The sequence below is a fragment of the Botryllus schlosseri genome, chromosome 13 (genome assembly GCF_051294905.1).
Source record: "Botryllus schlosseri isolate E-star chromosome 13, Bs_hap1, whole genome shotgun sequence".
Taxonomy (NCBI): Eukaryota; Metazoa; Chordata; class Ascidiacea; order Stolidobranchia; family Styelidae; genus Botryllus; species Botryllus schlosseri.
The window spans coordinates 12,527,853-12,548,149 of NC_137248.1; the positions used below are offsets into that span (position 1 = coordinate 12,527,853).

A 20,297-nucleotide genomic window follows, 5' to 3' on the forward strand; every position below is an offset into this window, starting at 1 on the left:
GAACTAAATTAGGTACGGAACTAATAATCACAATCTTTAAACGAAGAGTGGTATATATAGATGATAACTGCTACCGACTGAAAATAGTTGCATCCACATATAAATTTATGGGTCGAAGAGGTCCTAATCGAAAAAAAGTAGAGAACCATTGGATTCAAGTTTATCGAAAACTCAGTTATTCTGTTCTACAACAACCCAGGCTTCATCATTATAGATGATCTCAACAACGATATTTCATATGTTGCTGTTGTACGCTGACTGTAATGTCACTAACAAAAGCCGAAATGTGATTAATTTATGAAAATGAGAAAAATACGTTCCGAAAAAATCTGACGAGATAGACAAATTGTGTAACAGTGTTGTTGTAAGTTCTTTATTCTTCAAGCCAGTGCTTTTCAACCTGTGTGACGGTTCGCACTAGTGCGAATGAAAAAAAATTCAGTGCGAATGACGAAGGTGGTGCGAATAGTGCGAATGAAAATCCGGATCAAGTGCGAATGAAAGTCGTGATTAATTCCTAACTTTTCTAACGTGTAAATTCAAATAAACCTAATAGGAAATTTAAAATCAGTGTAACATTTGTAGTTGCGACGCAATTGTAAAAGCTTAATACGGCGCACCACTAATCGTAGCTCTCATAAGCCGTATTGAATAAATATTCATACACTATAATTATTACGTAACCAAAAGCCGGATTTGGAAGCTGGTGTAGTGACAGTATATAGATATCTATAAACTCTATAGTGGCAGACATACAGTGTATTAGCCCGTCTGAGCCTGCGACAGGCTGGAAAAATAACATCAAATTGACTTTCTGCTTTCTTTCGCTAAACAATCAACATATTTTCGTAATAACTGTTCGATTAGCGCGAGGCACGAGGATAGTAGTAAATACCATCATTACAGACTCACGTTTGCAAGTTACTGTAACGCAAATTTGTACCCCTTCAAGGGTTATTAAAGTATGGACCGCAAAGGTTATAATTTTGGATCGACACGGTGCCAGAGCTATCTGTTAATATGTATGTAATATTTATTGAATCTATTGCAAAGAATCCTGCGATCGTTTTTACATATCCAAGATCACTGTGTTGGGTACTGTAGCCAATAAGCGAGACACGCATTAAATATTGCTTTATCGTGAGAATTCATGATAAGATTTGTCCGACCGTTGAGATCAACTAGTGTAGGGGTATGCAACGAGAGAGTCCAGGCCTATGAGACTCATTCATTTCGAGGCCAACCTCTTCTGCATTGGGGCACATGAAGACGTAATCGTAAAGTTTTGGCGAACAAACCGCTGATAAAATGCGGCGCCAAAAACATAAGCGGCGACAAACCCTCGGTCTAAAAATGACCGATGCTGGATGGCCAAACCTTTCGAGATGGATTGGATATGCTCCGTGGTCGGCACGGAATAGTCCCGTTCTTGCAATCTGAGTAGACAGTAGTACAACTGCAATATGCAGAGGAATTTATTTCGCCCTAATTTGGAATCGCGTGCGTCAGACATGTTTTGTAGAGCTGTGTTGGGTGGAATTGTGGTGTGCTCGTTCTGCATGTCATAGATGCCAGTAAAATCGTAGCATACAACTGTAATATTAAAAAAATCCTTTTCATAGCTAAGGCTCGGATCGCGAGATGCCACAAAAACTCAGATTTCGGTGGTAGTCTAAAAGCTGCTTTACCGTTATTAAACTGTCATGAATTCTCAAGTTAGATAGAGTAGATAGAGTAGAGTAGAACACAAAGTATCGTGAGTTATTTGCTCTTCTCATAAACTTGCGAGACAGAAGTTGGAGCAACGTATCATCAGGTAGCGAGCTCTAATGTGCCTACTCTCCTTGATTGTTTTGCACCTTATGTTCAAAAGACATAAGGCAAAAGCCTCAACACGAACACGTGGTTTTTTTCTTTCTTTCGACAAACTGGAGCCTCGAGGGACCTTTGTGTCAGCTCCCAAAAACGGTTTCTGCCAGCAAGCATTTTTCACTCGCGAAAAATACGCTATATTTTGGATAGAAGTGCAGAACAGATTTTAAAGGGGCACTGCGCTCTAAAAATGATGTGGTCTCAAATTGAAGGTAAAAACGAACAAAAATTTTTGGCCGCAGCCATTTCCTTCAGAACGCCACCGTAATGGAGCTGCAATTTATTGAAATTTCTACAAGACCAGCTGCCGCGGCTGCTTAACCCGTTACATGGCACGATGTCTTCATCGTCGCACTTGCTCGACGCGATAAGACAGTCACGCAGAAAACGAAACTTAGACCCATTTCGTTCATAACATCGGCTGACAACTATCTAAAATTCGTTCTCTGCGTGACTGCCTAATCGCGTCGAGCAAGTGCGACGGTGACGATATCGTGCCATGTAACGGGTTAAGCAGCCGCGGCAGCTGGTCTTGTAGAAATTCCAATAAATTGCAGCTCCATTACGGTTGCGTTCTGAAAGAAATGGCCGCGGCCAAAAATTTTGGTTCGTTTATTTGTTGCACATCTGAACAATTATTGTTAAATAGGCCTATCTTCATCTTCTTTTTGTATAACACTTTTCGATTAGTTTGTGCGAATGAAATTTATTTTACAAAAAAAGTGCGAACGGAGCTCAAAAAGGTTGAAAAGCACTGCTTCAAGCTATCAGATCGCAGCACAGGCACATGGAAACATGACAAGTAAAAATAGCACGTGCACCTCGCACGGCGTACATCCAAGAGAGTGAACGCATCAATAACAACACGCTTCATCAATATGCATGACGTCATCACTAGCCACAGATGGCGCCCCGTTACAATTGTAACGCAGAATCGGATTCAGCAACCTAAATTATCCTATATCCATCATTAAAATTTTCCGGGCAAATTTCTTTTTAAATATGTGGACCAGTATAATTTTATGTGTCGAAAAGAGCTTCTAATTACACATAAATAGAGAATCACTGGATTCAAGTAAACCGAAAACCCACTCATTCTGTACTACAACACAGGTTTCATGATAGATGATTTCAATAACAATGCTTGATCTGTTGCTGTTGTATGTTTACCGTGATGTCACTAGCGAAGGCCGAAATTTGATGAATTTATGAAATGAGAAAAATTATTACGGAAAAAATCTGACATGATGGAGAAATTCAGAGCACAGTATTGGATTCAACAACCTTAAATTAGCCTGAATCAATCAATCATTAAAATGTTTGGCGAAATTTATTTTCAAAAGTTGTAGACCAGTGTTATCAATCACACTGTGATGTTTCTACGAACATCTATGATGGACTCTACAGCATCAAAGATACGTTATTACATACAAAACCATCGAAATTCAGATTCCCTAGACATACCAATTTTCAACCGGCTGGAATCCGATGCCTGTAGTGCCGATGGAATAATCAAAGCTGTTTGGACACCAGCAGCTAACGGAATAGCTCACAGGTGCACGATACAACAATCTCTTGTTATTACACTCTCTTTATGGTGGTAATGTTCCCTAATGATTCGTTCAGATTACGCGTGAGTAAGAGTGACACATCTATATTGAGTATGGAGCTCTGGCATACACCGCCAGATGGGACAATCAACATCACCACCACTTTTAACGGCTTGTCAAACTCGGAAGAATACGATGTGGAGGTTTGTATCATTCACATACAGGAATACCAACAATAACGTGTCTAGGCGCAGGGAATGTTAATTCTTGGGACGGCAGACAGATTAGTCAAATTATAATTAGAAGAACAAGCATTGGTTCAAGTCAGTCGATTTTTGAAGGTGACTCGAGTCAAGTCAAGTCAAGTCAATTCGAGTCATGTCACAAAGTCATGTCGAATTTGTACTAAGGGTCATCATTCAAGTCATTGCATTTTTCGACATGATTGCAATGCAGATTGAATCGCTATTATTTCTGAATTGAGTAATGAATATCGAGTTAGAGTAATCACTAGGGAAAGTTTTTGTTGCAGTTAAATCCGCGGAAAGTTGCATTTATTTATTTATTTATTTTTAACAAAAGTTGCAAAAGTTGCACTAAAAGACCACATTTTGCTCGGTTGACTAAAAAAAATGTCGATTTACCGGCTCAGCTCCCGAAATACCCATACTTCGGTGCTGATTTACGTTGTTTCAGTCGAATTCGGCCGTGTATTTCACCAAAACCGAAAATACTTTCATGAAAAATCGAAAAAGTTGTAAAATGTTGCAAAGAGTTGCATTATAAGACTCCTTCGAACAGCTTAAAACAGCATTCTACATATCTTACGAGTATTTAGGAAGCTGCCGGAAGCTGTAAAAAAAAGTTGCAAAAGTGGCAAAAACTTGCCCTAGTAATCATATTTTGGAAATCTGAAAAGAGGATACTTTTTCAAAATTTTCAAAATTACAATACTGGAGTAAAATCCGGAATGAATGGTAAATATTTCCCGACTTCGTGGTTGGTTGTCTAAAAATAAGTCATTTTCCGAATCCGCTAAAATATTGACACTTTTCTTGAATTCTCCGTTGGTTGACTAAAAAGAAATAAAAAAGTTCAACTTTCAGGCTAAGCTCCCTAAATAGCCGCCGGAGCGTTACTTCAGTGATGATTTACTGTATCTCAGTGGAATTTTACCCTATATATAACCAAAATTCTCAAAAAAGAGAACATTTAGGCGTCCTCCGAGGCACTTTCAAAAAAGTCAAAAAAGAGGACAAATCCTCTTAAAAGAGGGCATATGGTAACCCTAATTAAGTATGACTTCACTGGGGAGCTGCATGGCTTTCATACACGGAGAGCTGCTATGCTACGTCGGTATTTCAGCCAAATAGATGCCATAATTTGAAACTTCAGAAAATTGAAACAAATCATTGTGATGCAATACCAGAGGATGGTCAGTAACGAAGTACTTCCCATCTTCGGAAGTACTCAAGTAGTTTTCCTCTGCTTCTGGTACTTACTCAAGTAGATCTGATTTTCTCTACTTCTACTTCGTAATATTTTGTGATCTACTTACTTACTTTTAGCTAGTTTCCCTATGTCAAGTAGAAGTAGTTTAATCCCCCAATACGAAAGATAGCCTGAGGAATCTCGAGGCTATTTTCACAGATAACCAACATTTGATATTCATAAAAGTCAAGTAAAGCCCAGAGATTTTAATGCGCTTAGCGCAAAGTAGTTATGGAGTGACAAATATGTTTTGACGAAAGTATCAGTGAATATAGGTACCGGATTGCTTGGTTCCGCTCACACCGCATTGTCGCCCATATCAAATATTTCATCACAGTAAATATGGCTCACCATAACGTTTGAAACAGCCGTTTCGTAATCTAGCAATTGGGGGAGACGTGGTACCGATGGATCACTGGGACCGAAATTACTTGAAAAAATTCTCCATGCTAATTCCATGATTACACTCCGCGAATCGGTCTACAATTACATGCTGACATAATCTTTCCTCACATGCAAAAAAATTCGACCTGCGTGAGTTATGGGGTCTGTGACGAATGATTTACGTTTTAGGGGGTGTAAAGTAAATTTGGATCGACATTTGCATTTTGCTATATCACCTTTCAGACTAACAAACCCGCCATAATTTTTGATGTGAAGTATAGGGCTTGTATCAGGGTATATAATGGCACATATTTTTCGAATCGAATCAATACCATCCCCGAGTGGACCATTTTCAAGTAAATTACAATATTTATGGGGTATAGAGGCCCTACGGTACCATAGCCAAATCAAGCAAAATAGATGAACCAACTAATCACTTAAAAACAGAAACTCGCCTACATATATATAGACTATAAATCATAGTTACCTGTGGTGTTTTATCGCTATTACGAGGTATTTGAAAGTCAAAATGTCGATTTGCGGGTAATATGTATGTGGCATCAATTTTGTAAGTTTAGGCGTAAATCAAAACATGATTTTATGCCAACATTTGAGTTGATATAATATATTTTATTCTTGAAGGTCGCGACGAAACATTCTTCATTGGCTTGCTGTAGCTTAGCTTATATTACACAACAAAACAAGTTAACAAATTTGAGTTTTTGAGCGTACGTCTCATAGGTCCCATGGTCGTGTGCCTTTGGACCCACCGGGTGAGGACCGATGACACGTTCGTGCAACAAATTTTAAACGTTTATAAATGTTTTTCGAAAAGGCGGATATTCATCTAAATGTCCGCGATAGTTAGAGCTTGTATCGAAGTGTTGAGACAGCAAAAGATCTGATATTCTCGGCTGAAGATTTGAGGGCCAGAGATCATTTTGAAATTTTTGATCCATCGGTACCACATCTCCCCTACCTCTAATATCGTAATCTAGCAGCCAATGACGTGTCCTACTAATCTGGAAAGTCCGGCTTTTTTAACGTTACACCTGTTTTAGCAGATCACCTTTGAAGCTTTATGGACAAAAGACATGAATATATTTCCGATTTTTAGAAGTGGTGTTTGTATTTCACTTTCAATTCCGAGTATCATACACTGAGTTCTAATTACTATCAGTTCTTTTGTCTTCAGAACATACATGCTGAAGCATAAACGCATGTGCAGTAATGCCTGCCCGAAAATAAAGCTAAACTAAATATAAATTTTTACGATCCACAATATTTGTTATTAACGTATACTAATCGCGCAAAGTGTTGAAACCGTGTAAGATACAACTTTTCCGCATGGTTCTTCGCCTAAACTTGGGTCCTTATAATATGGAGTAAGGCGCCATGCCATGATATTATGAAAAACGATGTGTTCTAGTAAACAAAGGGTTAGTATCGCATTTTCATATCAATACTATGATTTGCATCCCATGATGTGGAAAATGCTTGTTCTGTCGAAAACTGATACATCCTGGTTTGCATCAATACGAATCAAGCTCTCTGCACCTTACGAATAGCTCAATTTGCAGCTTTTGGCAGTCCATGCGAACGAATTAAGACTGTATCCAAAACTACTTACTTACCTGAGTACATTTAAAGTCAGTCAATTCTACTTCTACTTCAAGTAGTTTTAGGTGGCTTATGGAAGAAGTACTTCTACTCGTACTTGAGTAGACTTTTTTCGTCACCACTTCTACTTTTACTTGAGTAGCTTTCTTGACTACTTTGACCACCTCTGTGCAATACACAATCCACCACCACATCCATACGATACAATGTGCGCCCGCACCAATTGTGAGTAATATAAACTTAAAAACTATGTCAGTCAGGTTTAAATCATGCAAGAAGTTCGCGAAATTGGCAGTGAGCAATCTATAGAACAGAAATACACTGTCACTAGTCTACAACAACGGAAGGTACGATCACTTCGTTTGCGGTCAATTCATTCGTGAAATATCTACGGGGGCTCAGTAAAACCAGGCTGCGCAGTCAATCGTTGAATGACTGGTCACCCACACAGGTCATATCAACGTATCGAGAACATGTACGTAGAGACTGGTGCAGCGAATTAGTCGACACCTATGATTTGTTGACTTGAAATTGACTCGAAAATTTAGCTTCGGGTCACCAGTCAATCCACATTTTGAAACGTCGAGTCAAGTTCAAGTCGAGTCAGTTTTGCAAAGAGACCCGAGTCAAGTCAAGTCACCCGAAGAGTTTATAGACTCGAATCGTCCCAACACTGGGTTAGGGCTCGTGTAAGTTTAAGGTTAGCTTGATTTATTAACTCACTATCATGACAAGAGCCCGACTGATTCGGTTCTCCGATGATGTCGAGTCGATATGACACTTTGAAAAAATATCGGTATCAGCCATTGCCCATTGGAGATAACAACATATCAGCAGTGTTGGGATCAAGTCACTGCCTTCGAGTCACGAGTCATTTCGAGTCATTCCACATTTTGACGCGAGTCAAGTCAAGTCATTTGATTTTCAAAGGTGACTCGAGTCAAGTCAAGTCACTCGATTTTTGGAGATGACTCGAGTCAAGTCGAGTTAAGTCAAGTCAAGTCACGAGTCAAGTCACAATTCAAGTCAAGTTGTATTTTCGAAGTATGAGGCATGATAACGTCATGGCATTTTGCTAGCTGTCTGAAATACACATTGAGTGGTCATTGATTTTGAAGCGATGAACGAATATAGAGTTAAATATACACGCAAGAAGGCGCTGTATCGCTCACATATACGTAGAACTGCTAAATTTTAGTTTATAGTTACCAGCCAAGATAGAGAATAGATACGAATCGATAAGATGCAGTACATTACGCATTTACAAATCGATATGATACAATTCGAGCCTGCGCCAATGGTGGAGGACTGTTTAAACTATATTCGAATTCAATTTCAATAAAACAAGAGGTTTGGTTAAGGTAAAAACAGAGAACAGAAATTACTTTACTATAGGCTACTAGTTTATGACAACGTAAGCGGTAAGCTTCGACCACTTCGTTTGCGGTCAATTTATTTGCGTTATATGGGCTCCTCATCGCCGACCTCACTGCAGTCGCAGTGACTTTAAAAGCCCAGTCAAAAAGTGGGCCGAGCTATAAGTCGACAGCAAATAGAGACGACGAAGAACCGAACGTGACTGAGACTGCCCGAAGAGAGTGCCTGGGAGAGTGCAAGAACATTCAAGAGACGAAGAAATGTATTCATTGAACTGTATAACTTGTAATGCCGTGGAGCACAAAGCCTTAATCAGGCTATAAGCACCACTGATGTGAATAATAATAATAATAATAATTTGCGAGAGAACAATAGAGGCTCAGTAAAACGCTCGATCATTAAATGATTGGTCGCTCTCACGGGTTACACCAGCGTTTCGCGAACAATCCGAACATATGCAAGAAACAATGATTTTGATCGACACCGATTACTTGTGACTTGAAATTGACTCGTGAATTTTGGTCCGAGTCACGAGTCAATCCACATTTCTGATACGTCGAGTGAAGTCAAGTCAAGTCATTTTAGCAAAGTGACTCGAGTCAAGTCAAATCATACCAAAAAGGTGACTCGAGTCATCCCAACACTGCATATCAGCAGTCTTGGTGACGTCACAGTGTAGTAGGAAGTTAGAGTACTATAATTTCGACTGCTAGACTGCGCGAATATTTTTCTATTTCTTATATTAGCTTCCAGGCAGAAGCTGTCAAGGTAGTCATTGTTGGTGCTCAATTAGAAGAAGATGTAACGTAAATTCCGACTCAGGTATAAGTAGTAGTGATTTCCAAGTAAGTAAAAAGTAAGTATTCCAGGGCCAGTTATGCCTAGAAAACTTAAAACGTTTAAGTAGAATGGGACTTTGTACGAGGGACTTAGAAGTGAATTAGAAAGTACTCGGTAGAATTGACTTAGAAGTGACTTAGTAGCAGTGGACTTAGACTAAAATCATAACCTCTGGAGTAATTTGTTCAAGCAGGCAAAAACCTACTTGAGTGCTCTGGAAAGTATAGAAGTACTTTGATGATGACCAACTCTGCCTACCGGTGTCCATATGCAGCCTAACTAGTGTACTTCATGTCCAAGCGTAGCAATGGTTGTCAATCTTTTCAAAAATGCTCCGAAGTTTTTGAAATTCGCCTTAAGCTTGATATCATATCTTTGAATATCGGCGGAATATATTTCGGTTAACGATGAAGGTGCTAGTTTTCGGTTTCACCGGTATCGGCTAAAATATCCGATAGCACTCGGACTCCAATCATGGCATCAGTGATTTCGAACGACTTGCCATTGTTGATGACTTGCTATTATGATACTCACTGATTTTATACTGGCTATCTTGAATATCGCTCAATGTTGCATGACTCGCTACAATGACACTTACTGATTTGTTACTCGCCATCTTGGATTCGTGACGGACATTCTATACAACGACTACAATAGTCCCGAAAGCATCGCGATGTTAAAGCAATACATGCACCTGAAGGTAGCGACCTGGAACTGGTAGATCAACCTAGACTCCAGGAATGAATATGAGACGAAGGAAGAAATCGAAATCATGCGTTAGAAAACAAAAGAAGCATTGCCATAATGAACTTGTCAATAACTATCAGACTGCAGCATAAATTTATGTATGTGTGTTGTGAAATTGTGTAAATTTAATTTCACCTTTGTGTACATCTATCGTTGTGTATACATGATACTGTTTTGAATGAAATCACCATAGATCTTGGATGACAGTCTATTTTGATATCCTATAGTTTGAACATTAGCCATTCAAATTGTGACAGGTAATTCCATGTCCGAAGATGAATTGCGATGTGCAAGTCGGCGTGCAAGACACAACCTTGACTGGACCCGGGCTCCCGCCCCCAGTTGACGACGCCACGGTCGAACAATCAATGCCGGACGGAGAATGTATAGTCGTCTGGTCCACAGAAAATTGGAATTATATGGGTGTAATTGAACGATTCAAGGTAAGATTCAGTTTCATAAGAGGCTAGTCACTAAGCAGTCAATTCATTTGAAAATTGAAGAGCGAGCATATGATCAAAAGTATAGTGATGAGGAGACGTAACGACTGCTATCGCAATCGAGATGATCGGCTAGATTAAGCATATAGCTGATTGCGGATGCCGGTCTTACTTATACATGGCATATATAATGTCCTTCAAATGAAACCCGACTTCAAATTATCTCTCGGTCCGATGAGTGATAAAAGAGAAGACGAGATCGCTTTTGTAATGACTATGATGGCTCACAATTTCTGGTTATATAGTAGGCATACATATAGGATTGCATTTAAACAAATGGTTGTTTAAAACACTCGGTTTGAAACATGTTTTAAACAATGTCTTAAACAAAGGCTTTTTTAAGAAATACAAAATTGTGCTTTTTCAAGTTGTATAATTATGCCAATATTGTGTAAATACTTACCCAAAATATGATCCTACGGAAGACGATTACCACCCGATATAGCCGACGTATACGATGTGGGAAAGGTGGAACCCTCGAAATAGTCGTCTCAAAAGCTATAGAACGTAGATATAGATCATTGGTACGGAATGAATGTTCTGATGATGATAACCGCCGTCCATGAAAATGGTACAAGACGATGTAGTCCTGGTTAAAGATATTTTTGGTCCGTATATGACAGGGGTTGGAAGCTTGTTTCGTCAAAGGAGCTGTATTTACCCTATATTTACAATTGTGAATGTCAATCCACCATGACGTCACAGTTGAATATGTGTGACGTCGTGGCTTCGAAAAAATAATAATAAAAAAAACTTGTTTTAAACAAGGGCGTTGTTTTAAACATGTCTGTTTTAAATTGATTTTTGTTTTAAACACAACCCTATGCCTACATACACACAACTACTGTAGTATAGTATCAACATCTCATTTATATTGTTGTACCATGGCCACATTGGCCAGCTATGCACAATACTAGAGTTTTGACTATATCCTACAAATAAGTGACTCCAAAGGACTTGGTTCGGACTAGTGGTAAAATAAAGCCTGTTGGATGCAGACAAGTCTGTGCATTAAGAAAATGAACCTGATCCCTATAGCATGACAGAAATGGTGGATTAACTGACTTTGTCGTGTAGGCCTATCCAATATGTATGTTAAGCTATTCCGCTATCACAAAAAGACATAAAATACATATATAATGGATAAAAATATTGCACGAAGTACGTTGAATGGCGATGATTTTGTTATGCGAGCTTACCTGCAACTTCATACAGACAGGGAATGTGACGTAGGGCCTATTTGTAGTCAGTTCGTGCTCAATGCTCATCTATATGAAAATGTACCACAGGTATCAATCACGGAGGAACTCATCACCACACCCCAAGATATCGACTCAATTGCAAAAAAGACCGTGGTATCGATATCGAATGTCTCTATGCAATACAACTCACAGCCACTGCCGAATCGACAATATTATTTCTCCGTTGTGACGGCCTCGTGTGCTGGTGACAGTGAAAGTGCCGAAGCGTTAGGGAGCTGTTTTGCAATAAACGGAGGTGAGATACGGGTCACAGCGTGCATATTCTACTGTGGCACAGCAAAAGGAAATGTAGAACTTGAGATTACGAACTATATATTTATAACATACTACTACTATACTGTACTATATTGCACACTACCATACTATATTGTGATGAATCAGCAATCGCTCCGCTGGGGAGCGGGAACCTAAAGAATCTCACCAAAGATATTCAAAAGTATGACTACGGATAATGTGACCAAGATTTAATTCAAAACTTCAATATTGAGTTGGTGAGGTGTTTCAAGCAAAGAACTAAATCAACAAAAAAGGTTTATCACCGATTTCGTTACTATATTTGAGGGCAACGGTAGGACTTATATTGCTAGGTTCCTTTCCTTTTAATGTATCATATTTGTTGTGGTAACGTGAATTGATAAAAAGGGAAATGAAAATGGTGATGATTCTGATATGTACAGATGGATGAAAAAGTTATTGAGCGGGTAATCAGTAAAGGGTGAATCGCGCGGCATGTCATTTGCAACGTCAGTGCTATCAACGTAGTTCACAGAACGACGGAGGCGACCTCATAAATTCAATACGAAATCGTTTTGACAGATATGGATATGGTGTTGGTTGGATCAGATAGTGGATATGAATTTGAGAAGAGTCAGGAGAAGGCCCTGCGGTCACGTGCAAGAGAAATCTGCGAGGAAAAGGAGGGCTGGTTAGCAGAGCCGAAGAGCAAGACCCTTAGCGATGGCATCTATAAGCTCTTGCACGAGTATTGACTTTCAATATGTTTATATTCAAGTAAAACGTTCACTAGAAATATTATTCAATGATCCGTGGTGGATGGCGGACATAGATATATATCAGGGGCGGGCAACATACGACCTGTGAATTTTACACGTTTCATATACAAGATGTCTGATTCTAAACCCTTGCCAACGGAATTTTGTGTCGCCCGCAGACAGTTTCTGGTCTTACATAATAATGTCGGTTGTACATAAATTTGTGAGCAAATACTTTCGACCAGGATCATTAACTATAGACAAAGCGGCGTTCCAATCCAGCTTATGTTAACGTGTGTTAACGTCTTTACTAAGGGTTTGTACGTCCGTCATGCACCCAGAGTTGCCCGTCCCTGGTATATATCGGTTGCATTCGCGGTAATCGATAGGTGTGGATTATAATTTTCTTATGACCACGAAAATTTGTTGATTGAAACTTTTGCACCTCATAGGTATGGAACGTTGACCATGAATATACGTGCTGACTTGTAAACCAATTCGTTTTTTGCTTATGCTATAGTATGTGATATAAAAAGGTTTCCGATTATAAAATATCTTTTCAGAATGCCTGCCGAATATTATAGTGGACTGAAGAAAGATGAAAATGGAATTTGGAAGTGGAAAGATGGAGATGATATATCATCATGGAACAATTGGTTAGTATGGGAACTGATCAGAGTAAAAGCGTGTGCACTGTACAGTACCCATCAATTGAAAATGTCATAGATTCATAATGAATCTCAGCTCTTCTAGGCTTTATAACAAGATTCCTGTATCATAGTTGTATAAGTCGGCTTCCTCACTTTTTGACTTGAAATAATCTGATAGAATTGGGACGTCAGATTTCAGCCACAGTTCGACATGCACGAAAATCCGTAAATATTTATTGATCTTCATCAATAGGCCTACTGATCTCACTGACATATATATATATTAGGGGTGTTATAAATGACTTTTTTTTCTCAAATTGTATTGGCTACTTGATAAAATTGTTAGGTTACCTAATTAAAGGCTACACAACAAATTTGGTTTAATTCCAGTGAGTAGCTGCATTCCTACAGGAGAAGAAAGCTTCTATTTATTATATACAAACGAATGAATAAAAAACAATTAAAATTTCCTGTTCACCTCCTGAGAGTGTTAGGTTGTCTACAGAAACGATGTTCACCAAATTTGGTTCAATTCCAACCAGTCGAAGTGGAGTTATTGCCGTCGAAAAATTTAGATTATCAATAAAATAGTATTTACAGTGGCCAATACTTTAAATAGTTATTATGGGTGGGCCCACCGTAAATACTATTTTATTCAAATCCAAATTTTGGGACACCCCTATCATACGTACGAGGTTTGCGCGATGGCAGCGGATAAAATAAAACAAATGAATGAGTTAAACGAAGCCTGCCAGTCAATTTGTTGGATTACGTTACATTTGGGCCCATGCGCGAAAACAAAACGCTTGTAACTGCCTGTCCATGTGCGCACAACCGCACATTCATGCCCCCGACATCATTGAATGTGAACTGCAACTAGGGTTGTGTTCAAAAGAAATATCAGTTTATAAAAAGTCTGGTTAAAATGGCCCGTGGGCATATGAGCAGAGCATGCGTCACGCCAGCATGCGACAATTGGACATGTGGATAAAATGTGGGGTTAGGGCCGGAAATGGTTTAGATCAATGGTATCCAAAGTGGGCGCCAGCACCCCCTGGGGGCGTTCGCAATCATGAAGGGGGTTCTGGCCATGAAATGGGCGATTGAGGGTGCTGGCTATAAAATTGAGCACTGAGAGCAAAAGGGGCGGTATAGGGTTAGAAGGCAACTGCTAAGCATAGTGTTGAAACGATTGATTGAAAAAAAGCTACATTCACACTAAAAATGCATGTGCCGAAAAGTCCATTGTAACTTGACAATGTTATTCCTGCTCATAAATTGACTACCAGTAATTTAGCAGTCGGCAGCATCCCCGAAAACCATGGTTCATTGTGTGATGTGAGATTTACGAAGTACATTTGAACAGTTATTGCTCACTGCAAGGTGTGATGGCTTTTTAAGAGAAACTGTCATGCGTGATCTTATTGTCTGTCTCAAAAGATCGTGGATTTTCTTTAGCATTGCGACCGTGGCCTTCGACACGGCGTTTTGGCTGCGAGAACAACATCACTTCTTCTTGGCGGGCGTATTTTCTAAAGTTATGAGTAGAGTATATCCGTACATAGTAATGATGAAACCTGATAAGGTTGAAAATTGCACTGTCCGCATTCAGTGATAAGCCCGTGATATTTCACCGAAATTTTGCGACACGTCAGCTCGTCCACCCAGTATAATTAAAGGTGGGGCAATGCACCGGTTGCCCGATGGGACAAGCCGCTATAGCAGCGGTGTATACGACTATCACATTCAACCGTGTGCGTCGGAAGGCGTGCATCGAACTATGGAATAACCGCTATTCACAATCGGATAAGTCACAACAATATAAGGAATGTTTTCCAACCGTCTACCACAGAGCAGACGTGAATGGACTACTGAAAAGGTATCAAGCGATTATGTTCCGACTACAATCCGGACATTGTGGACAAAAAGCACATCTATTCAAATTGGGAATAGCAGATTCAGCCAATTGCTCAACGTGTCGCCAAGAAGAGAGTATCGCCCATTATTTATTGACGTGTCGAAATTATAGACACCAGAGAAGAGTTCTCGAGGACATGTGTCGGACTCGGAGGAAGAATATCGCTCCCACCGTAACAAACTTTTTGACTGACACGCATATTTTCCATACGTTGTGGAATTCGTTCTCGCAACAAAGCCATATATTTCAGTTTATATTTTGTAATGCAATACCCACCCCTAGATGATAAATGACTTTTTTGGATATGGCGAACAAAACCACTTGCGTTATTATCGCCAATCAAATAATAATCAACAACAACAACAACCGTGTGATGAATGAACTTTAATATATTAGTTGTAATGAATATGCGAATCACGAGTCACAGTCGCGAATGGATTGAGTCGTCCATTTCGTAGGTCGCCATCTTTCTTAGTAAGTGCTTACATGCGTGGCCTATATCTTCAGGAAAACTGGGGAGCCAGGCAATGATGGAGATTGTATGGTATATGGAAGTGAAATGGTCTGGAGTAGCGTCGAGTGCGAAGAGGAAAGGATATTCCTTTGTCAATATTCAGCACCTGTGAATGGTATATTTTACAAAGATATATGCGATTTAACAACTCGTAAAAGTATTGCAAATCAACTATCACATCCTGTCCCTTTTAAAGACATTTTACTGTTATTACTACAGGTTTGTGTTTAAAATAAAAGGAATTTAGAACAAGCATGGCCGCGTGTGGTCAATCTGGTCATGGTCACTGCGTCAATGCGCCACGTCTTGTCATTCATAGATATCATGGCCCGATGATCCGTCCTCGAACTACTGAATTTATCCACACTGTTAATTAAAATAGTGCATATCACCTATTTCCATCGTAACAACATGAGGCACATAAGATAACCGCACATTCTGTTATAATACTCTGCTTTCACAGTCACACCTATTCCGATGGGCGAACACGACTTAGATATACCGATTCATAAAGGTATATCTTAAAGAAATAGAGTGTATTCTGTTTTTCTGTACTACACTAAGAAGACGTAAAAGAGTGTGGTAGGCCTACATGTAAAGGGAACGGCGGCGGTTACTTTCGATGCATCTTCACGACTAGGGTAAAATGATAAATGACGCTACAAATAGGTGCAGTCTTCGGAAATAGATACCGCGGCACTGATGACGATTGCATACCTACAAGTGATGCAAATATTTCAAAAACGGGTCTGTACTTTCACAATCCAAAGTCTCAAAAGTGAGTCTTTGTGCTGAAAATTGCTCAAGTAAAAGTAGAAGTAGAATACTACTGGAGTAGGTAAAAGCAACACTTATACTTAAGAACTCCGACATAATAGTAATTACTTACAGCACACCTTAGGACATAGAATACATTAGCCGGTGAAGACATCAATTAATATTATTTCCATACTGAGGTCTATATGTGTATAATGTCGGTATCCGACCTCCAAGATTGTGCCAATCCGCGCCAGCATGGCTTCGGAGTGTGTAAGTGTATCATCATTCCGATTCTATGTACAGCATTAATCCCACACGCATGTATCCGACAATAGTAAGAAATTCTCGCTATAGTACTCAAGAACCTGCGAACATTTTCCAGATGGCCAAAACAACTCGTTGGTTATCGGCGTTGTGAGTGCAGTTATCACAGCAGTAGTTGTCGGCCTCGTGGCGCTCTATGTCCTTCGACGAAAGGCGGCCCTGCAGAGGGAAGTGACGGATTGTACGAAAAAAACGGAAGACCAAGTTCACGCGAAAGAGGATAGATATGCCGAGTATCAAAACTGTGGATTTACTGGAGACAAGGAAGGTAAGAACTGTTATATATATTAGGAAAAGCCAATTAACTATCGGGATAAAAGTTTACCTATGGGCAAGCTTATGAAGTGGTAGTTAAATTGGTGGTTTCTAGAAGGTATTCAAGAAGTGTCACAAATTTTACTGAGTGCATATTCACCAGGATAATAACACTGGCCAACACATATTTTTAGGCAGACAAAGTAAGATTGGTTTTGGGGGTTCTGAAGGGCACTGATTCCGAATATGACCCAAGTTTTTTTTCAAATTGGCTTTTGTTGTGGAGATAACCCATGGGGCTATTTTGACCAAAATTACGTATTTTCGCGGTAATGACTAGATATAAAATCGGAAGAAGAAATAGAAAATCAATCACCTTGTTATTTTTATACACAGAAGACTCTTTTAAATCAAAATACAGCAACAGCATTATATTTAGGGGTACAAAATTTATCATAGTTACAGATTTTCACAGATATCATGTACATAAATAAACTTATATATACTTATAAGTATTTACCTAGATACTCAAATAACGTGGCATTAATTCAATCAGTTTTGCGTCAACCACTTATTGTAAATTTGAAATATTCAGTTGGAAAATAATTTTATTGATATATTTCAAATCACAATTGTTTTTTGTAAGATTTTCGCCTGTAAGCTTTTTAGTGCAGTTTCTTGAAAGGTTTCGACAATGGTCTGATATAATATGGTCTAATGTTCATCTCATCTGCACTGATATCTTTCTTTTGTAGTTCTGATGTCTTTGTAGAGCCCCTTCCCTTGCTAATCAACAGGATGATCAGGAAATACATCAAGATTTTTGAACAGGAAGTGAACTTTTATGCTCATGTTTGTGCTCAAGTGTTCGATATGCAGACATGAATTTCCGCACCAACTGTTTGTGGTTATGGGTGCTTTATGATCATCTGAAAAGTTTAATTTAATACATCTTAGGAGGAATTACATGCAGTGAACTCCTCCCTATTGTGAAATTGGAATCTTTCATCGGTATTCGAATATACCAGATACCAGATTTAATCTTCTCGTTTTATAGGGTTGCTAGGTATACCCACTTTGTCAACTCAGCGGAAAATTATCCATTTACCAGTCAAAAGAAAGGAGACGCATATGAGTATTGTAGTTAGCCTTTCGTGGACGAATTTTATACTCTTATATTCCTCTTTAATCTTTGTATAATGACCAATTGATACGGGAGAATATGTATTTCCGTTGTGCAAAAGTGCAATTTTCAGGCTTGACAAACTGCTTTTTTGCAAACAAATAATTCGCATCATGTCATGTTAATATTGATAGAATGACTGAGAACGACATGAGGGTTCTTCATAGTCAATTAGTTATTTATGCGCAGTATAAAATTGGAAAAAACTACGATTTTCTTCCTACCAAGTGAAATATTTAATGGTAAATACATTAATTTTGGGCTTTTTGAGGGGTATATCTTCTGACGAAGAGCCAATCTGACAAAACTAATGTGATGTTTGTAATCAGCAACCTCAATAATCCCAGAAACGGCTCTCGGATGTTCTGCTTGAAAATTGTTTTTTCATTTTGTTGACAAGTGTAATTAATATGTTCAGTTTTAGATTTCAAATCGCATCATTAAAAGTACTTCAGATCTTTTTGACTTGACTTGTGTTTCTTTTGTTATTTAGTTTTGCTCTTTAAGGCAAACGGTGCATTTCAGAAAACATCTATTCCACTGTCCACGAGGTGTATGGTGATGAAGATGTACAGTATGAAGTCATTGGACACCGACACCGTTGAGTGAAAAAATGGCGATGTGTACAGCACATAATTTCATAGTGCGAAAGGATGAGTCGATTATACTTCGTTCATGGTTGAGGACTGTGATCTTAAGTTTTCCATATAATCAAAATATATTTATGATTGGTACATTTGTTGACCGGCGAATACGTTTGCGATTGAACTGTGACGTGATGTCAATGCAGAGTAGTTTTGTAGTAGTTTACGCACATCGCATTTACTATACTAAGTGGTACCAAACTTCGTCAGATTGTGTTCATAATAGAAAAAATTATCTACCTGCTTCGGCACACGTACAATCGTACATGGAATAAACTCTACTTTAAAATATTTTCGCGTGCTTTATGTGATGGATGTCTTTGTTTATGCGAGCGAATACGAGTGAACGAGGTTGTATTGTTTACAAACATACTCACATTTCTTCGTCGAGTTAGCTAATTCTGTCTGACCAAAAAGCGTGTTCACATGGCCACATGGAGGGGGCGACAATATAATTTATATTACTTTTGGCCTCGATCATGGAATATGATTTAGAAGCAGATAGCCTTCCTCCCTTTTGTAGAAACAGCGTTGCAAGAACGGGTCGTTTCGTAAAGCAATGATCAGTTTCTTCTTCGTCAGCAGAATGATTGCCCGATTCATTGCTTTGAAATGGATTAAGTAGGGGAGATGTGGTACCGATGGATCACTGGGACCGAAAATACTTTGAAAATTCTCTATGATAAAACCATGACTACACTCTGTAAACTTGTCTACAATTGCATGCTCGCAAAATCTTTCCTCACATACAAAAACATTCGACGTGCGCGAGCTATGGGGTCTTTCACAGATGTTTTTTGTTTTGGGGGGTGTAAACTAAATTTATAACGACATATACATTTTTCTTTGTAACCTTCAACACGAACAAACCAGCAATCATTTTTATTGTGAAGTGTAGGGCTTATATCAGGCTATATAATGGCACCTATTATTTTTTTCAGTACTTTCCTTGAGTGGACTTTTTTTCGATTCATGTACAAAATTCGTAGGGTGGGGACCGATGATACAATAGCCAAATCAAGCAAAATAATCAAGCATACTAATCATGAAACAAATGAAACATGCCTACGTACAGAAAATCTTTATATAATAATTGCATATGATGTTTTATCGCTATAAAAAGGTATTTGGAAGTCACACTGTCGATTTTCGGGCAATATGTATGTACCCTCAAACTTATAAGTCCGAGCCTAAATCGAAACGTGATTTTATGACAACATTTCAGTTAATATTTATTCTATTTTTTGACGGTTGCGATCAAACATTCTTCGTTGGCTTGCTGTAGCTTAGATTATAATATTGAGCAAGAAAATTTGTCCCATCTGAGTTTTTTAGGGTATATGTGTCATAGGTCCCCGGGTCGTGTGCCATTGGACCCACAGGGTGGGGACCGATGACACGTTCGAGCAACAAAT

General features: G+C 38.9%; 2 protein-coding genes across 2 annotated transcripts in view; one reads left to right on the forward strand and one right to left on the reverse strand.

Annotated features, from left to right (window-relative positions):
* The window catches only part of LOC145453482 (uncharacterized), a 56,272-nt gene extending 37,099 nt beyond the window's left edge, over window positions 1-19,173 (forward strand). Inside the window, exons 18-26 of the mRNA XM_080331456.1 lie at window positions 3,322-3,427; window positions 3,499-3,625; window positions 10,139-10,324; window positions 11,671-11,878; window positions 12,460-12,625; window positions 13,199-13,291; window positions 15,711-15,832; window positions 16,859-17,068; window positions 18,764-19,173. Coding sequence (XP_080187582.1) covers window positions 3,322-3,427; window positions 3,499-3,625; window positions 10,139-10,324; window positions 11,671-11,878; window positions 12,460-12,625; window positions 13,199-13,291; window positions 15,711-15,832; window positions 16,859-17,068; window positions 18,764-18,843 — 1,298 coding nt within the window. The 3' untranslated portion in view covers window positions 18,844-19,173. The remainder of the gene's footprint in view (window positions 1-3,321; window positions 3,428-3,498; window positions 3,626-10,138; window positions 10,325-11,670; window positions 11,879-12,459; window positions 12,626-13,198; window positions 13,292-15,710; window positions 15,833-16,858; window positions 17,069-18,763) is intronic.
* The window catches only part of LOC145453504 (B-cell receptor-associated protein 31-like), a 457,607-nt gene that overhangs the window by 280,379 nt on the left and 156,931 nt on the right, over window positions 1-20,297 (reverse strand). The gene's annotated exons all lie outside the window — the stretch shown is intronic.